The sequence below is a fragment of the Drosophila teissieri genome, chromosome 3L (genome assembly GCF_016746235.2).
Source record: "Drosophila teissieri strain GT53w chromosome 3L, Prin_Dtei_1.1, whole genome shotgun sequence".
NCBI lineage: Eukaryota > Metazoa > Arthropoda > Insecta > Diptera > Drosophilidae > Drosophila > Drosophila teissieri.
Genome location: NC_053031.1, coordinates 17,766,266 through 17,784,998, shown reverse-complemented (window position 1 = coordinate 17,784,998; position 18,733 = coordinate 17,766,266). Strand labels below are relative to the sequence as shown.

The 18,733-nt window shown below is 44.5% G+C and overlaps 4 protein-coding genes across 8 annotated transcripts in view; 2 read left to right on the top strand and 2 right to left on the bottom strand.

Moving 5' to 3' along the window:
* The first annotated feature begins 460 nt into the window (after positions 1-460).
* Positions 461-4,686, top strand: LOC122615909 (probable DNA mismatch repair protein Msh6). Its single transcript, XM_043791087.1, has 5 exons — positions 461-1,548; positions 1,604-1,933; positions 1,991-3,598; positions 3,655-4,140; positions 4,200-4,686. The coding sequence occupies exons 1-5, from the start codon at positions 547-549 to the stop codon at positions 4,344-4,346; spliced, it is 3,573 nt and encodes a 1,190-aa protein (XP_043647022.1). The 5' UTR covers positions 461-546; the 3' UTR covers positions 4,347-4,686.
* A 94-nt stretch (positions 4,687-4,780) lies between these two features.
* Positions 4,781-12,133, bottom strand: LOC122616055 (glycoprotein 3-alpha-L-fucosyltransferase A). Of its 4 annotated transcripts, none has more exons than XM_043791314.1 (5): positions 11,931-12,133; positions 8,270-8,453; positions 7,070-7,786; positions 6,414-6,597; positions 4,781-6,348 (listed from the first exon to the last, which is right to left on the bottom strand). In XM_043791314.1, exons 2-5 carry the CDS (start codon positions 8,353-8,355, stop codon positions 5,824-5,826), a joined length of 1,512 nt encoding a protein of 503 aa, XP_043647249.1. In that variant the 5' UTR covers positions 8,356-8,453; positions 11,931-12,133; the 3' UTR covers positions 4,781-5,823. The 4 variants fall into 4 exon arrangements, with proteins under 4 accessions (XP_043647249.1, XP_043647250.1, XP_043647251.1 ...); XM_043791315.1 differs by lacking the exon at positions 11,931-12,133 and adding an exon at positions 10,085-10,364; XM_043791316.1 differs by lacking the exon at positions 11,931-12,133 and adding an exon at positions 10,137-10,364.
* A 1,004-nt stretch (positions 12,134-13,137) lies between these two features.
* On the bottom strand, positions 13,138-15,085 carry LOC122616552 (peroxisomal biogenesis factor 3). Of its 2 annotated transcripts, none has more exons than XM_043792044.1 (2): positions 14,902-15,085; positions 13,138-14,782 (listed from the first exon to the last, which is right to left on the bottom strand). In XM_043792044.1, the coding sequence occupies exon 2, from the start codon at positions 14,662-14,664 to the stop codon at positions 13,507-13,509; it is 1,158 nt and encodes a 385-aa protein (XP_043647979.1). In that variant the 5' UTR covers positions 14,665-14,782; positions 14,902-15,085; the 3' UTR covers positions 13,138-13,506. The 2 variants fall into 2 exon arrangements, with proteins under 2 accessions (XP_043647979.1, XP_043647980.1); XM_043792045.1 differs by having other exon boundaries at positions 14,916-15,085.
* A 489-nt stretch (positions 15,086-15,574) lies between these two features.
* The window catches only part of LOC122618158 (elongation factor-like GTPase 1), a 75,026-nt gene continuing 71,867 nt past the window's right edge, over positions 15,575-18,733 (top strand). The window contains exons 1-3 of the mRNA XM_043794326.1: positions 15,575-17,904; positions 17,970-18,399; positions 18,464-18,577. Of these exons, the coding sequence (XP_043650261.1) occupies positions 15,721-17,904; positions 17,970-18,399; positions 18,464-18,577 (2,728 nt within the window). The 5' untranslated portion in view covers positions 15,575-15,720. The remainder of the gene's footprint in view (positions 17,905-17,969; positions 18,400-18,463; positions 18,578-18,733) is intronic.

The following is an 18,733-nucleotide window of genomic DNA, read 5'->3' as shown; positions in this document are numbered from 1 at the left end:
GTATTCCTGTGAAGAATACTATGTGGTAGTGCCACAGGATTTACATTGATAAATTTTACAAAATTCAATTACCATTTTAAATATGCAGACAACAACCTACTATCATAGCTCTTGTTATTATTTTTGAAAGCCACAAAAAACTCCCTTAAAATTCTGCATTTAAAAGTCAAACAAGTGCAGAAACGGTTTCACAACTAAGTTCTAAACCCTTTGATGAAAATTGAATATTTGGTTGGTATCGACTATTTTGTTAAATTGTGAACATTCACTGCTTACTTATTTTTGGGCGATAAGATCTGGATGAATGAATATGGTGGTCTGGAGATATGTTCTATTATATTAAGAGCACCATTGGAGCACATCAACAAATGATGTATTCAAATTATTCAAACGTGCACGAGCTCCCCAAATATACTAAATTGATAAACTACTATTTTGGTATTTTTAAGCCAGTGTTTCGCAGAATATAATTCGGTTTTGGCGCACAATCTCGGCGTCTGCATCCTGGATTTTGCGCAACCTGGCAGACGTTTCTAGGCCACTACCATGTCCAAGAAGTTGAACACCAGCGTGGGCGGAACGCCCACAAACACGCTATTTAATTACTTTTCCAAATCGCCGGCTGTCGACAAAAAGAAATTGAATCCCAGCGCGAAAACGGATCCCAATGAATCCACGACCGAAAAGGAGAATCTCCAGAACCAGCAGCCGCAGGTGAAGGATGCAAAGAAAAAGGATTCCAAGCCGGCGGCCAAGAGGAAGTTGCCCATTTCCGACGATGAGGCAGCCAATGGGCAACGCAAGCGGAAGCGCATCGTTCAGCCGGAATCGGAGAGTGAACCGGAAATGGAGGAGACCAAGTCGGAAGACGACTTCTCCGACTGCGCCTCCGACTACGAGCCGGATGATAATGAAGCCAGCGATGATAGCGGCAGCAGTGGCGAGGAGGAGGTGTCGCCCAGCGAGAGCGACATGTCCGTGGACAGTCCGACACCGAAAAAATCGCGCAAAAAGTCAAAGATCCTGAACAACAACAACAACAATGAGCCAACGAGCAAGAAGGTCAAGCTGGAGTCGTCCATCCAGCTGGCCGAGGGTTCAACCTTTCAGGAGAAGCTGATGAACCTGCAGAGCAATGCCAAAAAAGATGCTTCCTACGATGATATCGTAACCACCACATCCCATCTGGATGAGCCCGTTGTTTGGCCGCACCAAAAACTGGAGTTCCTCCAGCCGGACAAGATCAAGGACAAGTACAAAAGGCGTCCAGATCATCCGGACTACGATAAGAGTACCCTGCACGTGCCGGAGCAGTTCCTCAATGGACTGTCGCCAGGAGTTCGACAATGGTGGGTTCTTAAGTCGGCCAACTACGACTGCGTCTTGTTTTTCAAGGTGGGCAAGTTCTATGAACTGTATCACATGGATGCGGATGTGGGCGTCAACGAGCTGGGCTTTACTTACATGCGCGGCGAGTTTGCTCACTCGGGTTTCCCGGAGATATCCTTCGACAAGATGTCCACCATCCTCATAGACAGGGGCTTCAAGGTGATTTGTGCCAGGAGAGTTTCCTCTTCCCACAATAATACAACATTTTCTTTAGGTGGCTCGTGTGGAGCAAACGGAAACCCCAGACATGATGACTGAGCGCTGCAAGCGGATCAGGGCCACCAAGTTCGACAAAGTGGTGGCGCGCGAGATCTGCCAGATTACCAATCGTGGCACCCAGGTCTTCGGCTCACAGTGCAAGATCGGACCGAATCATCAGCCCAACTATATGCTGGCCATAGTGGAGCAGGATGAGGGAACTTGGAGCCGGTATGGAGTGTGCTTTATAGACACCTCCATTGGAGACTTCCATTTGGGTGAGTTCGAAGACGACAAGAACTGTTCCCGCCTTCTCACCCTCTTGTCACATCATATGCCCGTGTTGGTAAGTAACTGCTTTACATGAGTACATGGAAACCCACTTATGTCTATTATTCCCTAGCTCCTCAATGAGAAATCCGCCTTGAGCCAGCGATCCCAGCAAATTGTGCGCACTGTGCTGGGTGGAATTCTTAAAGAACAGGTGCCCGGCAACGGAGTGCAGGCCTGCAGTGCCGAGAAAACCCTGAAACTTCTGGCGGAACGTTACTATGCTGGAAACGGAGCCGATGACAACTGGCCATTGGTGCTGCGCACAATGCAGTCAGATATGGATCACTTGGGCCTTACACCCAATGATAATTACAAGCTGGCCCTTAAAGCTCTCGGCGAGTGCATCTTCTTCATACACAAGTGCAAGCTGGAGCCCAAGGTGCTGCCCATGGCGCGTTATCAGCTATACGTGCCGCCCGATCAACTGGAGGATGCCAAGCCGGCGGTGGCCTCCACCTTGAGACGCTCCCACATGGTACTGGATGCCACTACGTTGTCGAACCTCAGGATTATTGGCGAGGAACACTCCTTGCTCTCCACTTTGGATCACTGCTGCACCAAGTTCGGAAAGCGACTGCTGCACCACTGGCTTTGCGCTCCGAGCTGCGATGTGGCGGTCATTAAGGAGCGACAAGATGCTATTGGCGAGCTCATTCGAATGTCCAGCGAACTGCAGGAAGTTCGCGCGTTGCTAGCTCCAATGCCGGATTTCGAAAGAAATCTCGCACAGATTCACCTATTTGGAAACAAGCAGATAAAGCAGATGGATCACCCGGATTCCCGGGCGATTCTCTTCGAGGAGAAGATATATAACAAGCAAAAGCTACTGGGATTCATGGCTGTTCTCAAGGGATTTAACGCTCTCACCAAGCTGCCTAGGATGTTCCATCAGTGCGATACAGCTTTGCTCAGGAGGATTACCCAGCTGCCGGAATCTGAAGGTACTTTTCCCGATCTAAGCAAGGAGCTACAATATTTTGCCACTGCCTTTGATCATGATGCAGCTGCTAAAACGGGTGTGATTGCGCCCCAAGCGGGAATGGATGCTGAGTACGATGCGGCAATGGATTCCATAGGTGAGATTGAGAAACGCCTGAAGTCATATCTTGAGGAGCAGGAGCGACACTTTGGCTGCCGTATTACCTATTTCGGAAGCGACAAGAAGCGGTACCAGTTGGATGTGCCGGAAAGCCATGCCAGTAAGGCCAATAAATCCTATTCCTTGGAAGGACAAACTAAGGGAAAGAAACCATCTCGTCGCTACACCACTGCTGAAACAAGAGCTCTACTGAAGGACATGCAGCACGCTGAAGAGACAAGGAACACTGTGCTAAAAGATCTGGCGCGTCGTCTCTTCGAGAAGTTTTCAAATCATTACGACCAGTGGAAGCAGTGCATCGACTGCGTCGCCAACCTGGATGTCCTGTGCTCACTAGCTGAATACGCTGGCCAACAGATGGCTATTTGTGTGCCAGAGTTGGTCTCTGGTGCGGAGCAGCCGTTTATCCAACTGGAGGAGGGCTACCACCCTTGCGTAAATGCATCCACCTATATTCCCAATGGCCTGGAATTGGGCACTGCATCGGAGGCGCCACTATCCCTGCTCACTGGTCCCAATATGGGCGGCAAAAGTACGCTGATGCGGGAAGTGGGACTCCTCGTAATTATGGCGCAAATTGTAAGTAATTTTAATATTCGTTATGTTTGCTTAGTTCTTATTTTATTCCATTTTAGGGCGCCCACATTCCCGCTACTAGCTGTCGCCTTTCGTTGGTGGACAGAATATTCACGCGCCTAGGTGCTCAGGATGACATTCTTGCCGGGCACAGTACCTTCCTCGTGGAGCTTAACGAAACGTCACTCATTCTTAAACATGCCACATGCCATTCGCTTGTGTTGCTCGACGAACTCGGCAGGGGAACCGCCACTTATGATGGCACAGCGATTGCTGCCTCTGTTGTGAACTTCCTGGCCAATCTCAAGTGTCGCACTCTGTTCTCCACGCACTATCACAATCTGATTGATTTCTTCCACGACGACAAGAGAATCACACTGGGTCACATGGCCTGCATGGTGGAGAACGAAGACAATGAGGATCCCACCCAAGAAACGGTCACGTTCCTGTACAAGTACACAGCCGGTGCTTGTCCCAAATCGTACGGCTTTAACGCTGCCAAATTAGCTGGAATGCCTCAGGGAATTATAAAGCGGGCCTATGAGGTGCGTGGTTTTTACCCATTATGTTAAGAACTTCACTGAACAATTGTTTCTTCTTTCAGCTTTCCAAGAAAGTCGAAGCCATTGCCCTGCAGCGCAAGATTACGACCAAGATCGTAGCTGCCACCGCCGGAAACGAAGACTCCAAGAAGGAGAAACTAGCTGCTCTCAAGGATTTACTAAAGCAGTTAAAATTGTGCCAAGTTTAATGTGCAGATGCTGCAAAGTTGAGGCTACTTATGATTACTTATGATTCGCCAAGAGGCAGCTATGCTGTAATTGGAAGTATACGTTGCTTTCTAAGGATTTATCACCGTTTCAGTATGCACGATTTTTTTTTTTATCTTTTATAAGTACTCTGAATCAAAAGCTGTGCCATTATCAACAATCATTGAGCCAAATGTCTATGAATTGATCCATTTGAAGCCCAGAAAGCCTTTTAAATTGTTTGCCATTAGTTGCCACTGTTTAATTCTTTTTATTATAATTATTATTTTTTGTATCACAGTAAAAATTAAAATTAAAACAAGTTCACAATCAAAATACACACACATATGATATTATTATTCAATACTTATAAATAAAATGTTACACAATAAATACAAATATTGATAAAAATTGTACAAAACACACATTGCGCTGTTCGAATTAAAATAATACGCCATATGATATTTTATGAAAAATAGGAATGCAGATTGTATTTGTATTATATCAGATATATGTTAGCTTGTGCGAATCGGTTATAAAGTTAGTAGTTTGTCAACAGGCTGGGAAACCTTTACAAGTAGCTCTCAACAGCTAACATTTCAACTGAAAGCCGGACTAGATAATGCCTAAAACAGAAAGTAAAACCTTGAAAAGAAAGTGCGCTCTAATAACAGGCAACTTATTTCAGGTCGAGCCATTATTTGCTGGTTGCTTACAAAAACACTTACAAAAGATCTAATCTATATAGCTGATGCCTCTTCTCATTTTAGTTAAGCTTTTTAATGTCGAACTACTTTAACTGGCCTGTCTTTTACTCATTACGGTCTATTTTGGACTTGCTTTTAGTTTAAACAACTATAAATTACCGAACTATGTATACATAGCACTTGTATATCCATATATAACTAGACTAGGTTCCTAAGTTCTCTTACGCATCTGGTATTGTATATGTTACAACGGTCGGCAGGGAAACCTTTTAGTCGCCGCCGACCTCATGCCTCCTCGGTTTCATTTGATTCATGGTTTAGGTTTACTTACCAACTAACTACAAAAAACATTTACGTAAAACTCCGGCAAAAACGAAGCGACTCTTTACACACGGTTTAGCGAAGGATGGGTCGAAGGATTTCGGTCTTCTCAAAAACATTTGGGACTAGAAAGCTTGGAATTTGGTTAATAACTTTAGCTATTAACTTTTTGTAGAATTAGCTTAGAAGTAATCAGCAAATCAGTTAAATAATATAATATTTGGCCATTATTCATTCCTCAAACTATAGATTTTGGTTTAAGACTAACTATTGCACCATTGTACTTTCCAAATCAGAAGGGACCCATCCTGTGGATAGTGATAGTGAAAGTGGAGAAGGTGATGCCTACGAAACAACAATTCAGAAGCGAATGACTCACTGATGAATGATAATGCCACTTGATCTACCCATTGCCCATGCCCACAATCTGGATCGCATCTAAAACCTGGACTCAGTCGTCGCTGGAGTCGCTAATGACGTCCTTGCGTGCCTTGAAGTTGCGCCAGGATCTCGTCGTGCAGACGCCGGGTCCCCGCCACCAGTCGTTGACGTCGGTGTACCACCGGGGCTTCCTCAGTTGCTCCTCGTTATGGAGCGTGGCACACACGCGACACCAGTAGTACGTGTTGATGAACTCCCCGGTGCCCTTCCACTTGAAGTACGAGTTGTACAGCTCGTCGTCGTGGTCCAGGATGCGCAGATACTCGGCCAGCTCCTTGGGCGAGGAGAACTCGTCCACGTGGATGTAGGACCTGCGCGGCGCACTCACCTCGTAGTCCTCTGGCCGGGCGCCCATGACGATGGGCAGAACCCTCCTGTTCAGCGCGTTCACGAAGAACTTCTCCGTGATGTAGTCCTTGCAGTTGGAGTTCTCGAACGCCAGGTAGAACTTGTAGTCGTTGTCCAGGATCTCGAAGCACTTGTCCGCCGTGCTGCGGGAGCACTTGAAGTTGCCACACGCCCCATAGATGTCAACCTGGTGGAAAACATTATGAGAGATTATTATATTTGATCTTTTATATTATGTGAAGTGATCCGAACCTCGATATATTTCTGCAGTTCATGGGCATACTGGAGCCGGCCGTTCCTCGCTCCACAGTTGGACACAAACCAGGCCACTTTCTTGGTCTTGTTGACGGAGTAATTGATATCCTGCTCCTGCTGCTGCACCTTTGTGTCGTAGTACTGCCACTTTTCATAGGGTGCTACAATTGTGCTGTCCCGCCTGCAAAGAAGATAGTTGTTTAAAAACGTGTAAACATATCACCTTCGTCCGCATAGTGGCGAAGCGCACCGAGCAGAGTGTGCATACATATTTACACGAAAAATAGAAAATCATTAAAACAGATATACCAATCAAAAGGTAATCCATACCAACACAACATGTTATAATATAGAAAATAATAGCCCAAAAAAATGTAGAGATTTTAACTCAAATTAGGTTAAATCTAATTTCTAAGCGTTGTTTAATTGACAATAATTATTAATAAAGATCCGATTACCTCACCTGCCTCTGAAGAGATTTTAATGCTCACAATTACTTAATTTTAATGAAGAATATTTTTTTAACCGAAACGTGAACTTGATTTGTAAAAAGAACACTAACCCTCTTCAATATCAAAGTATTTTCATAGAAGACTTCAGAACTCCAAGTTAAACAGATCCAGAAAATACCGATAATCAATATATAGACCCACCTGTAGGTGGCCGTCCAGTTGATGGCATCGGGCACCTTGACATTCTGCGTGTGGTACGGGCACTCCAGATAGTAGAGCATGGACACCTGCTTGGAGTTGCTGGGCCGCCGAATGCCCGTGGGGATGTAGTGGTCCTTGTAGAGGATCATGTCGGCCGTGCCGGCCAGATCGCGATTGGCAGTCAGTTCGCAGGTGTCCACGGGACACTTGGCTTTCAGGAAGACGTCGCGACCCTTCTTAACGTTCCACGGACCCAATCCATTGTAGACGAGGATGGTCTTCAGCTTGCCGCTGGATTTGATCTCCTCGTAGTTGTGCGGCACGTACATGAGCTGGTTAATAATACGATCGGAATAGGGATCCTGATGGGGCAGCAATCGGGGGGCATGACGCTTCCTGGCCTTGCGATTGCTGTAGGTCCTGGCCGGTTTTGGATAGTACTCTCCGTTCTTGAAGAACCAGGCCTTTTCCGCCGGCGGCTCTTGCATGCGATCCGCCTCGTTTTCCTCCTCCTCCAGAACCGCCTGTTCCGGCTGCTCGACGAGATTATCCGCCATTTCGGGCAGTAAGGTGGCCGCCACTGACGGGGGAGTGGAGCTGGTGGCCATCATGTGCTCCTCGTCCATGGACTGTAGTTGATGCAGATGCTGGTGCTGCTGTTGCTGTGTGGTTATCTGCGACGATCGTGGACTCAGCGTCTTCCATATTTCGCGCTCTCTGTGGAGTTTGATGAACAAGAGTCAATTGTAGCTATATGTGTTTATTTGCTTCTTAATACAAATATGCAATCAAATTCAGATGCATGAGCAACACAGTATAAAGATATCTTATACTGTGTTACTCATGATATGTTATACTGTGTTACTCATGCATCTGAATTTCGATTATTATAACTTAAATAGTTATATATACATACATAGTTAAAACTTGAACAACGACTTAATCTATGCACATTTTTTAAAACTTTTCATTTTGTGTACGCTAACCGTGACTACTCATAGTCAAAGACAATTATTGAACTTCAGTGAGGTAGAATATCAATTTCTTGAAATTAAGTGCTGCTCAGGGGTCTTGTTTACATATTTTTTAACACCTGTTTGGCAGACTCTTCCCTTATCTGCCACTTTTGGAGATGAAGTTACCATATTTGAGTGGTACTATTTACCCTCAGACTATTTACCGACATGATGTCTTACTCACTTGAGACTGAAACCGAATATGAGGAGGAGGGCGCAGATCAGAGTTAGGTAGAAGTACTTCTTGAGGGATATCTTCGGACGCCGCATGGTGACCACTTCCACTCCTCGGCGATGGGACTCTAGACTACGGGTTCCGGGGGCCAATAATCCGACTGCGTCTTCTTCAGCTGGCGTTGGTCATTGTGCTGTGCGAGATAGACAAACAAATGCGATATTAAATGAGAAATACAAATAGTTTACTCTCTTTCGATGCCCCGAAAATCCAGCACTAATTACCCGTGTTAATTATTCTGGACTGATATGACTTCGAATTTTGGTTCAGTATTTTGGTGTTGTACTCAAATCGTGTGGATCGGTTGAACTCTCTGCGAGAACTGCGCTCAATATCGAAAATGTTTCGTTTCAACGATCCGAGGGGTGTTTATCTTACGCACTAATGCGCTTTCTAATCTAATATTGTGTTTGGAATAACATTTCATAACTCATTTCTCAGGGGATTTGATATTAATTCCCGATCTCTAGTGAGTTAGCTCTGCTTTGCACTTAGCAACGATCAACACTGCGATGGTCGACATAATTATTCGGATTTGTGCCATTAGTCATGGACGAACAAGTTAAATGACATTAGTTCCGATCCGAGAGCAGGGCATCAAGTGACGTTCCGAACTCAGTCGAATTATATGTATATTAAAATGTGGGAGAGTCTCTTGGGTTTAGTTTATAAAAATATTCCAAATCGCACAATTCGTATTTGCCCAGGCCAAATATTGAGCCAGATGGCTGTCTCGCCTCAAGAGCTGTTCCACATCAGCCAGCGGGGCGTATACGTAATACAAAGAAGCAGGGGCTTCTTACCCGGCGAATCGGGTAAAGTGGTTGGAAAAGTGGGGGTGGAGGGGGCAAATCCCCATCTCCTCCCGGCAATTGGCAGTCTCAAAAGCTGGCTACTAGCCACGGCTTTTATGGACCTGGCCCCGGGGGTGGCCTAATTACAGGGGAGGCCGGCGGGCGGGTGCATCTTCATTTGGGCCACATTCCTGGCTAATCCCCCAGAGCCCTCGCCAAGTGTCCATCCATCCATCTATCACATGTCATTTATGGCACTATTCCGTAGGAGTGCCTCTGTGTGACTCATCCCGCCGGCGGTTGCAACATCACTTAGGGTCTGGGGGCTGGTCTCTTGTTCCGCACTACTTTGGTGGCCATGCAAAAAGGTGGTAGCAATGGTGGTTTCACCGGGGGCTTCACCGCACTTATGTGGCCCGCTCCATTTCGCAACTGTTCTACACTCGAAAAAAGTCCTAAAGTTCCTAGCTAGGTATGTCAAAGACAGTGGAATGTCGAACAGTCTTTATAACGTACTACATTCATCTATACCATTTAAGCTATCATAGTTTGAGCAGTAACTTAACAAATAGAGATAGTCAAAGGAATACTTTTAAGCTAATTTAACAAAATGTGCTTTATTTTCATCAATATCACTATCATCAATATTATTATAAACTCTGCACACTTTTCTTCAGTGCACCCTTCATTGGGGTCTTCACTATCGCATTTTTGACGTTTTTGACAAGCAAACAGCAGGAAAAAGAAGAAAATAGTAAGGAGTGGCGAGTGGGGATAACCAGAGTGGATCCCCTGGTTGGCATGAAAAATGTAGTTACAGTCATTCATTCATGTTGCAAAAGTAGGACTCCGATGGGGATACATGCACGTGTATAGGGTTGGGGTAAAGGAACGGAAATGGGAAAGTGGCTCGAACAAACAAAACCACATGCAAAGGAATCTATAGTCCGAAGAAGTGACAACAACTCACTTTATCCCCATCAGGACGACTAGTAGAATATAATACGAGTTTGGTTATACACCTTGTACTTTACTCGGTTGATTATAACGCGGTATTGAGTTCTTTGGAAAATCTTCAAACAGATTACAACTCGCTTTCGAACCGATTTCGAACCAGTTTGCAATGTGTTCATGCTTAAAAGGTTCGCGCAAAACTAAACTATTTTTTCACACCTTTTTTAGTCATTGGGTAATTGGTATTCACTCCATTTTTCTTATCAGCTCGGTTCATTGGAAATGCAAATACTGTTTGTAGTTATCGTAATTCCTAAATTTTTTCGCGTATGTACATATATACAACAACCTTTTTATTAAAAAATCTTAAATGTGTCACTTTAATATTTAAAATAAAAAATAAATTTCTACTAAAATTCTAATTAAATGAGTTGAATTATTTTTTATGAATATTAATTGCTTAACAAAACTGGACAATGGTAATATTAAAGATAGTTACAATTATAAAGTTCATTAAAGATAATTAGAGTACACACCATTTCAATTTCCGTTCAAACAACCTAAATCACCAACAACCCAGTTCACCTAAATTCTAAAAAATGTCTTTTGTGTCCCCGATAATTGGGCTCCTCGGAAAATCCATGACGCACTTTTCTTTGGCTCGAGTCGTGTCCTGCTTTCGCTTCCTTAATTTATGTGTTTATATTTAGTTAGGTGCTGTGGCCCCTTGTCAAGGCACTTGATCTACGCCCTCAGTATGTCAATAAGCCTATATATACATATACTATACCATGCAATATAGGACCCAAGCACCCAGAAGGGGAAACTCGTGGCCAGAAGGTGATGGGTGTAGGGGTTGCTTGAGTTGCATGCATTGTTTTCCTTGAATTTCCCACACGGACTTTGGCTGGGGAAAATGTCATTTCTTTGTTATCTCCACGCTGCTGCACTTGACTTGCTTGGCTACAAGTTGATACCCTTTCTTGAAGTCTATTTTATGCTCTACTATGCAGAGATAAGGTATACCCAATAATAATTTGAATCCATATACTAATAATTTTTTTAATCATTTAAGATTGTGTCAATGCTCATATTTCATTATCCTACTTGAATTGCCTTCAAGTTTGTTTTCAAAATTTTTGGGGGTGGTATATGTACATATATAGTACATACTATAGTATATTATTTTCAGATTTGTCAAGATGACAAACAACTCTGGGATAAAGAGAGGTTATTTTCATTTGCTTAGAAATTTAGTTAAAGAACTTACAACGTATACCAAATGGTATACTGATATTCGATCCTTAAGACTTTTATTAAGCTTGTATATCATATATACTGTTATTTGAATTTTTAGATGTAAAACTATACCAAATTTTATACTGCTATCACCTCGACAATGTAAAATTTGAGTTTTCAAGGGTATTCTCATGCTCGGATCCCAAAATCTGTAAACAGCCTTACCGTTATTTGCTGTGTCTCCTTTGGAGGAGCTGCCTTTGAGAAGTTTTCTATTGTGACTTCGCAAGCAGTTAGTTTGTTCACTTGTGGCCTTGCTAATAATAAAGTGTTGATAATTTTAGGCCATATTCGAGTGGTTTTACCCCTCTCCCGTCACCCATCACCCCCGCCCTTACAACCCCTCCCAACAATCGGTACGCACGCACTGTCTGTCCCGTTACCAATATACCGTTGTGTCTCTCTTCGTCGCTCACATGTGCTCATGTGGCCCTTTGATTTTCGTGTTCAGCTTTTCTTTGTCCTAATCAATATATTTTGTGGTTGGCTAGTGAAAAGCTGATGGGCTAAGTGGGCTTTTAGCCCCATCGACTGGCCAATAAACATTTTGCAAGTGCACTTACACAATTGAGCCGCCGTTGTTGTTGCTTGTTTGTTTGTTTAATGGTGGCTCGTTAGACTTTTCTCCGCTTGCTGGTTTTTCCAATTTGTGTATATTTCGAAGTATTTCTCATATTTGCACAATGTGTTTCAACTGAGCTTTAAATGGGCTATTCAATGCTTTTATTTCATTTTTGTAAATTTAATTATTTTTCCGCACCAACACACACACACACAAAGTTTAGCAGGGATGTATAAAAGTAACTGTTGTCCTTTGCCTTTTCACGTAACTTTTGCAACTGCGCCCAAAATGGAAATTTGTTACCAGACAGCTGGGCACCCGAAGGAGTGAGAGAGATGGAAGTGCAGAGAGAGTCCTGCGAGAGCAAACAAGCCGCGAAAAGAGCGAGCGGGAGATATATACATCTAATAACTTTCACCTATTTAAGCTTAAACTTTTGCATAATTTATGATCTTTTTCAAGTTATTTTCCGCTTTAAAATTATTCATATTTGTCGTATTACAATTAACCTTCTGACATGCGGCATTTCTGCGCAAGTGTTTCTAGAGAGAAGAGATGGGAGAGAGCGGCAAGAACAAGAGAAATGGCAAACAAACAAAAGCCACAGCCACAGCTGTCTTATCAGGGGGCGGTTTTTGCCACCCCCTTTCGACTGATAGCAAAGACAACCGTTGCTTGAGGTTTGTGTCTTCGATAACTATGTTATACAAATTTGAATTTAATTTTAAACTTTTTGAAACTAATAAAATGGTATATCAATTTAATATATATATTTCAGACCGCAGACTGTAAGAAACCTTTCTGATGTTTTCAAATTACGTTTTAATTATATGTATGTAAAATGTTATAGTATTTAAAATATTTCTAAATAAAAAATACATTTGTTTCTCCTATTAGATCAATAACAATAAGCCCCTGTGTATGTACATATTTTTGATAGTTCTATAAATCAACATTTTCTCTGATAAGCTGTACGGAAAACAAAACATACCTATTTTATATATACGATGTTGACCAAATAATTTATTAATAAGTGCCGCATAAACTTTAATCCAATATATAAAAGTAATAGTCTTTACAAAAAAAGGAATGTATAGTTTATTTAGTTAGCATTTATTGTACAATTCCTTTAAGATTAACACCCAAAGTTTCTAAAATGGTATAACTAAATTTTCTGTCACTATTTCCATTAATCAATTACACACATATAAATTACTTTTCCATATATTTTCGATACTTAATAACCCTTAGGTCCTTCCTATATAAATATTCTCTCATATGTTGCAAACACTCTCCAGTTATTTTTAAAGGCCTTCACGTTACTCGATTTGTGTCCCTGTCCTGAAGGATTCCCCGTGGACTCAATGGGGGGAATCTGCTTAAGCATACCTTACACTCGCTTCGATTAAATATTCTTAGAAGCTAAACTTAATACGGGTTGGGGTTCAAGTAGACATACAAACAATGCTTCTGAGAATTAAGATCGTATTAAAAATATACAGGTATATAAACTATAATGTTCCAATTGTCTTAGCCTAGCCTATGCACGGATGCATAATCCAAGTTTTGTCGATCTCCTAAGCGGAGCTGAAGCTTTCGTAGACGTTCGCCCCCAGCGTCTTTGTCTTCTCGGCGACCACGTAAAAGGTGAGCAGCTGGGTAGGCAGATTGTGGGGTCGCGAAGTGGTGTCAAAGCCTCTCGAGGTGAGACCACTGATGATTGGAATGAGCTTGGCCAACGCCATCAGCACCCGGTTGATGTTCAGCAAGTTGTTGTTCTCCAGACCATTTTGGCTCTTCGTGTTTTTGGCGCCCGAGCTTCCTGCCTGGTTGAACTTCAGGTTCTGTTCCTGCTGGGTTTGCACTTCAGTTTGCGGCAGATGTTGCAACGTTTCGCCCATGCTCTCGGCGATGGCATCGCAGGCCAGCACGAATCCACGGCTTACATTGTGCGAACAGACCCCAATGGCATCCTCGCTCTCCAGCAGATCAAGCGTCTCATTGAACATTTTCTGCAGCAGCGGCGAATGACTGGGATTCTGGCTGGGAAGCAGATACTTGCTCATTCGCGAGTTGGGATCCCGACGAGTGTCCGCATTGATGGCCATTTGCAGCGACCAAAACAGCTGCTCCAAGTCGGTAAGGGAAAGCTGTTGGGAGAGCGGCATGGTCTTGGTGACAGCGATGACCTGGGTGCGTATATATCGGGCAAGATCCCGGATGCCCGACTCCGTGATAAAGTGTCGGATGAGGGAGAGGTACTGCTGCTTCAGCTCGTCTGTGACTTGCTTCTGTTCCGTCATGATGTCCCGATAGATGTAGCCACCCAGGAGATTTAGCTGCACCCTCAGAGCAATAACCAGCATGGAGGAGGCGTAGACGTATGTGGCCAGCCTTGTGAACGCCACAATCTTCATGTCCTCCCAGAGTTCCAGCTTGTTCTTTGGATTCTGGCGCAACTGCTCGAGCAGCTCGTCCGTGCTGCACTCCCTAAGCACCGCCTGACACATCTCCTCGCCCATCCCCAGGATCACCTGGTTACACGTCTTCTCCGTCGACTCAAAGTGGGTCGTGCGCCGCGTTCTCTCAAAGAATTCCCTGGCCTGTTTCTCCTGAAACTCCACGAATCGACGCTGGGCATATCGTGCCGCAAAGATGGTACCGCCCACCAGAACGCCGGTCACTATGAACTTTCGCCGGTGGCGTGACAAGAAGTCCTGCAGGCGCGACAGCATGTTAACGATTGGAAAAGGTTTCTCTTCTGCCGGATGGCCAACTAGACTCTGCTTCCTGTGTGAAATGGCCCAACTGCTTTTCCGACTGTTTCCCACTTTTTCCCGCTCCACCGGCGACCTGTTCGAGGTTAATGAATAGTTAATGTGCAAAGTTCATCTGTGTGCGTAGGGTGGCGCTCTGCCGACGTCGCTGCCAGCAGAGGAGCGCCCTCAACTCATCCGCAGCGATTAGATTACCTGCTAGAGCTCACCTATATACCCGTGCTCGGATACTCGGATCTGGTTCGCCGCCTTATCGGGCCGATTGCTGGCCTTTGGATCGGATCTAGCTTTGGAATGTATGGAATGGATATATCCTTTGTTGTTGTCGCTGAATGTGTTATTTCTCTGTTTGGAGCCGCATACTGCGTCGTCTGTTTGATTCAAGAAAAATCCCAAAAGTGCGAGGTTCGGAAATACCGAAAAATGGCATTACGTTCAGTATATTTTCATCTACTGCTTACACTTACATTCAAAATAATTAAAATTGTCAATAAAGTTAGGAAATAAAAGATCTAACTAAATATACACAAATTAAGTCTATAAGGGCATTGGAATTATACACAGTTTTCCACAAAAAAAAACAAACGCGTATATGCGCAGACATTTTCCATTTTCATTCCGGAACATTGATTGACCACAATATAAACTAAATTTCAAGGGCTCTTTTTTGTATGGGCTGGTGGTGTGCGTGGATAGTTAAATCTTTTTCATTTAACATTTTTGCATCTTAATTTTTTTGAATTCACCGCCAACTAACGAGAAAATAAATGTTCCATAATCCACTGTTCCTCTATCGTCGTTAACAGCTAGGCCAGACTAACATTTTCACATAACAATCTAATAAGATGAATCTGTTAACAGCTAGTCATATTTAAAGTTTTTGTAGCTGGTCACACCAAGTTGCGAAATTGCCGCGTGCGGGTTTGTTTATAAATACAATTGGACCAACTGGCGAAATTCCCAGTTAAAGTCGTAGTGACAATCGGCATAATATTACCCTAATAACTCGTAAGGATGCCCGTGGTCGAGGGCAGCGATCTGGTGCTGCTGCAGCGACGCCGTCAGCAAGTGCGCAACATCTGCATCCTGGCGCATGTGGATCACGGAAAGACGACACTGGCGGATTCACTGGTGGCCAGTAATGGAATCATTTCGCAACGGATGGCGGGCAAGCTGCGGTACCTAGACAACCGAGCGGATGAACAGGAGCGTGGTATTACCATGAAGAGCAGCAGCATCTCTTTATACTATCAGGAAGCGGAGGAAATGGCTGGTAATCCGGACTACCTCATCAATCTGATTGATTCGCCCGGTCACGTGGACTTTTCCAGTGAGGTGTCCACGGCGGTAAGGCTGTGTGATGGAGCCATTGTCGTCGTGGATGTGGTGGAGGGTGTGGGTCCTCAAACTCGAGCCTGCTTAAAGCAAATCTACGAGGAGCAGCTGAAACCAGTCTTGGTGCTAAACAAACTCGACCGTCTGATCCTGGAGAAGCAGATGGATCCTCTCGATGCCTATTTTCATTTGTGCCAAGTCTTAGAGCAAGTTAACGCTGTTCTAGGCAGCATTTTTGCCTCCGATATTTTAGCCAAGGAGGATATTACCAAGAAGGACAACTACGAGTCTGCCTTGGAGGAAGTGGATGACTCAGAGCTGTATTTCTCACCCAGCTCCGGCAACGTTATCTTCTGCTCCGCCTACGATGGCTGGGCCTTCTCCGTCCGTGACTTTGCCGCCATGTATGCCAAGCGTTTGGAGATGAATCGCAAGGATCTGGAGAACGTTCTCTGGGGCGATTTCTACTACAACTCAAAAAAGAAGGAAGCTTTGCCAGGAGCCCAGGAAAAAGCCAAGAAGCCCATGTTTGTCCAATTCGTGCTTGAGAACATTTGGAGCCTTTACGATATTATTGCCATTCGGAAGGATAAAGATAAACTGCCCGGAATTGCTGAGAAACTGGGTCTCAAGCTTGCAGCCCGAGATTTGCGTCTCACTGATCCCAAGCTGCAGATCAAGGCGGTTCTGGGACAATGGCTGCCCATTGACAAGAGTGTCCTGCACATGGTTATTCAGCATGTTCCTCCGCCTCACCAAATCAGCGATGAGAGGGCACAGAGATTGCTCTATCCAGCGAATGTGGATTTGGGTTCTCTGCCGCCAGAAACCCTGAAGCTCAAGGAAAGCTTTACGAGCTGCGATGCGAACAGTTCAAATGTGATTGCATTTGTGTCTAAAATGACGCCAGTGCACATCTCCCATTTGCCACAGAATCGACCCAAAAGGCTAACGGATCAGGAGGTTCAGCAGCGCAGGGATGAAGTGCGTCGTCGGTTAGAAGAAAGGAAGCAACAAAGTGAACAAGCGGAGCTCGAGAAGATCAGCCAGGGTGTGGAGCAGCTGAGTACCCGTGTTGAAGTTCCGGAAAAGGAGGAATCTAAACCAGAAGAAGGGGAGCAGAATGAGTTTGTATTCATCGCCTTCGCCAGAGTCTTCAGCGGCACATTAAAGCGCGGCATGGAGCTGTTTAATCTTTCGCCCAAACACGATCCCCGTCAGCCAACGCATCGCAAGGAGGAGGAAGCACCCTACGCAAGTCGTGTGACCATCGGAGATCTCTACATGTTTATGGGTGGTGAGCTGCAACTGCTGGATGAAGTGCCCGCAGGAAATATAGTGGGAATCGGAGGTCTTGAATCGCACATCGTCAAAACAGCAACCTTGAGCAGCAGTTTGGATTGCACCTCCTTCAGCGAACTAAGCGTCATGGCCACTCCTATTCTCCGCGTGGCCATCGAACCCGTTCAACCGCAGGACATGCCCAAACTAGTAAAAGGATTAAAGCTTCTGAACCAAGCAGACGCCTGTGTTCAGGTCTCCGTGGCTCCTACCGGTGAGCATGTGATCACTACATTGGGTGAGGTCCATGTGGAGAAGTGTGTGCACGATCTGGAGCAGAGTTATGCCAAGATTAAGGTGAATGTTTCCAAACCTATTGTTTCCTTCCGGGAAACAATTGTCCCCGCTGCCACGGTGGACATGGTTAATGAGGCCATTGTAAAGACGGCGGAGGACAAGGATGTTAACAAGAAGATTGCCGTGCAGCAGACGCTTAACAAACTGGGCACGCTGAAGGTGATAGCGGTTCCCCTGCCTGCAGAAGCTGTAGAGTTGCTGGAAAACCATTCGGAATTCCTCAAGGTAATAGTTACTGATCGGAAATTTATGTGAATAATTTCTTAAGAAATCATGTCTTTGTCCCTCAGGAACTTGCAGCCATTCCTAGAAATCAATTGCTCTCAGAGAAGTGGACAGCGCTGCTAGCTTCAATTAAATCAAAGCTGATAGCTGCTCTGCAGGATCTTCAACTGTTTGGCTTATGTACCCTATCGCCCGAGGAGCTGGTGAATCGAATCTGGGCTCTAGGTCCTCGCAACTGCGGAACCAACATACTACTCAACCTAAGCGACTACGAGCAGCCTGACTTCTGGTCAAGTCACGCCAAGTCGGATACGGACATTCGTTCGAAGACCGATCCACGAAAGGATTTCAATAGTTCGCTGGTGAATGGCTTCCAAATAACCTCCGTAGCCGGTCCTCTGTGCGAGGAGCCCATGCAGGGCGTTTGTTTTGCGGTTCTCGAGTGGTCTATCCAATCTGAAGGAGAGGATTTAAATTCCCGAGGTCCCTTTTCGGGTATGTTAATGCGATTTACTTTAAAAAGGGTTGCGAAGTATTTCAATTCTACCCGCAATTATAGGTCAAGTTTTGACTGCTGCTAAGGAGGCTTGCCGTCAGGCTTTCCAGAACCAGCCACAACGATTGGTAACACCCATGTATAGCTGCAATATTGTGGTCAACGCAGAAATGTTAGGTGAGTGAATCAAATCCAAGTTATATAAAATATAATAGCCATGATGACAAATCGAATGTAATCTTTTAGTCTACATTTACATTCTGTAGTCCGATTAAAAGGGTGCATATGAATGAAGCATGCTATCAACTTAAAAACTTTGAACTCATGAAGATA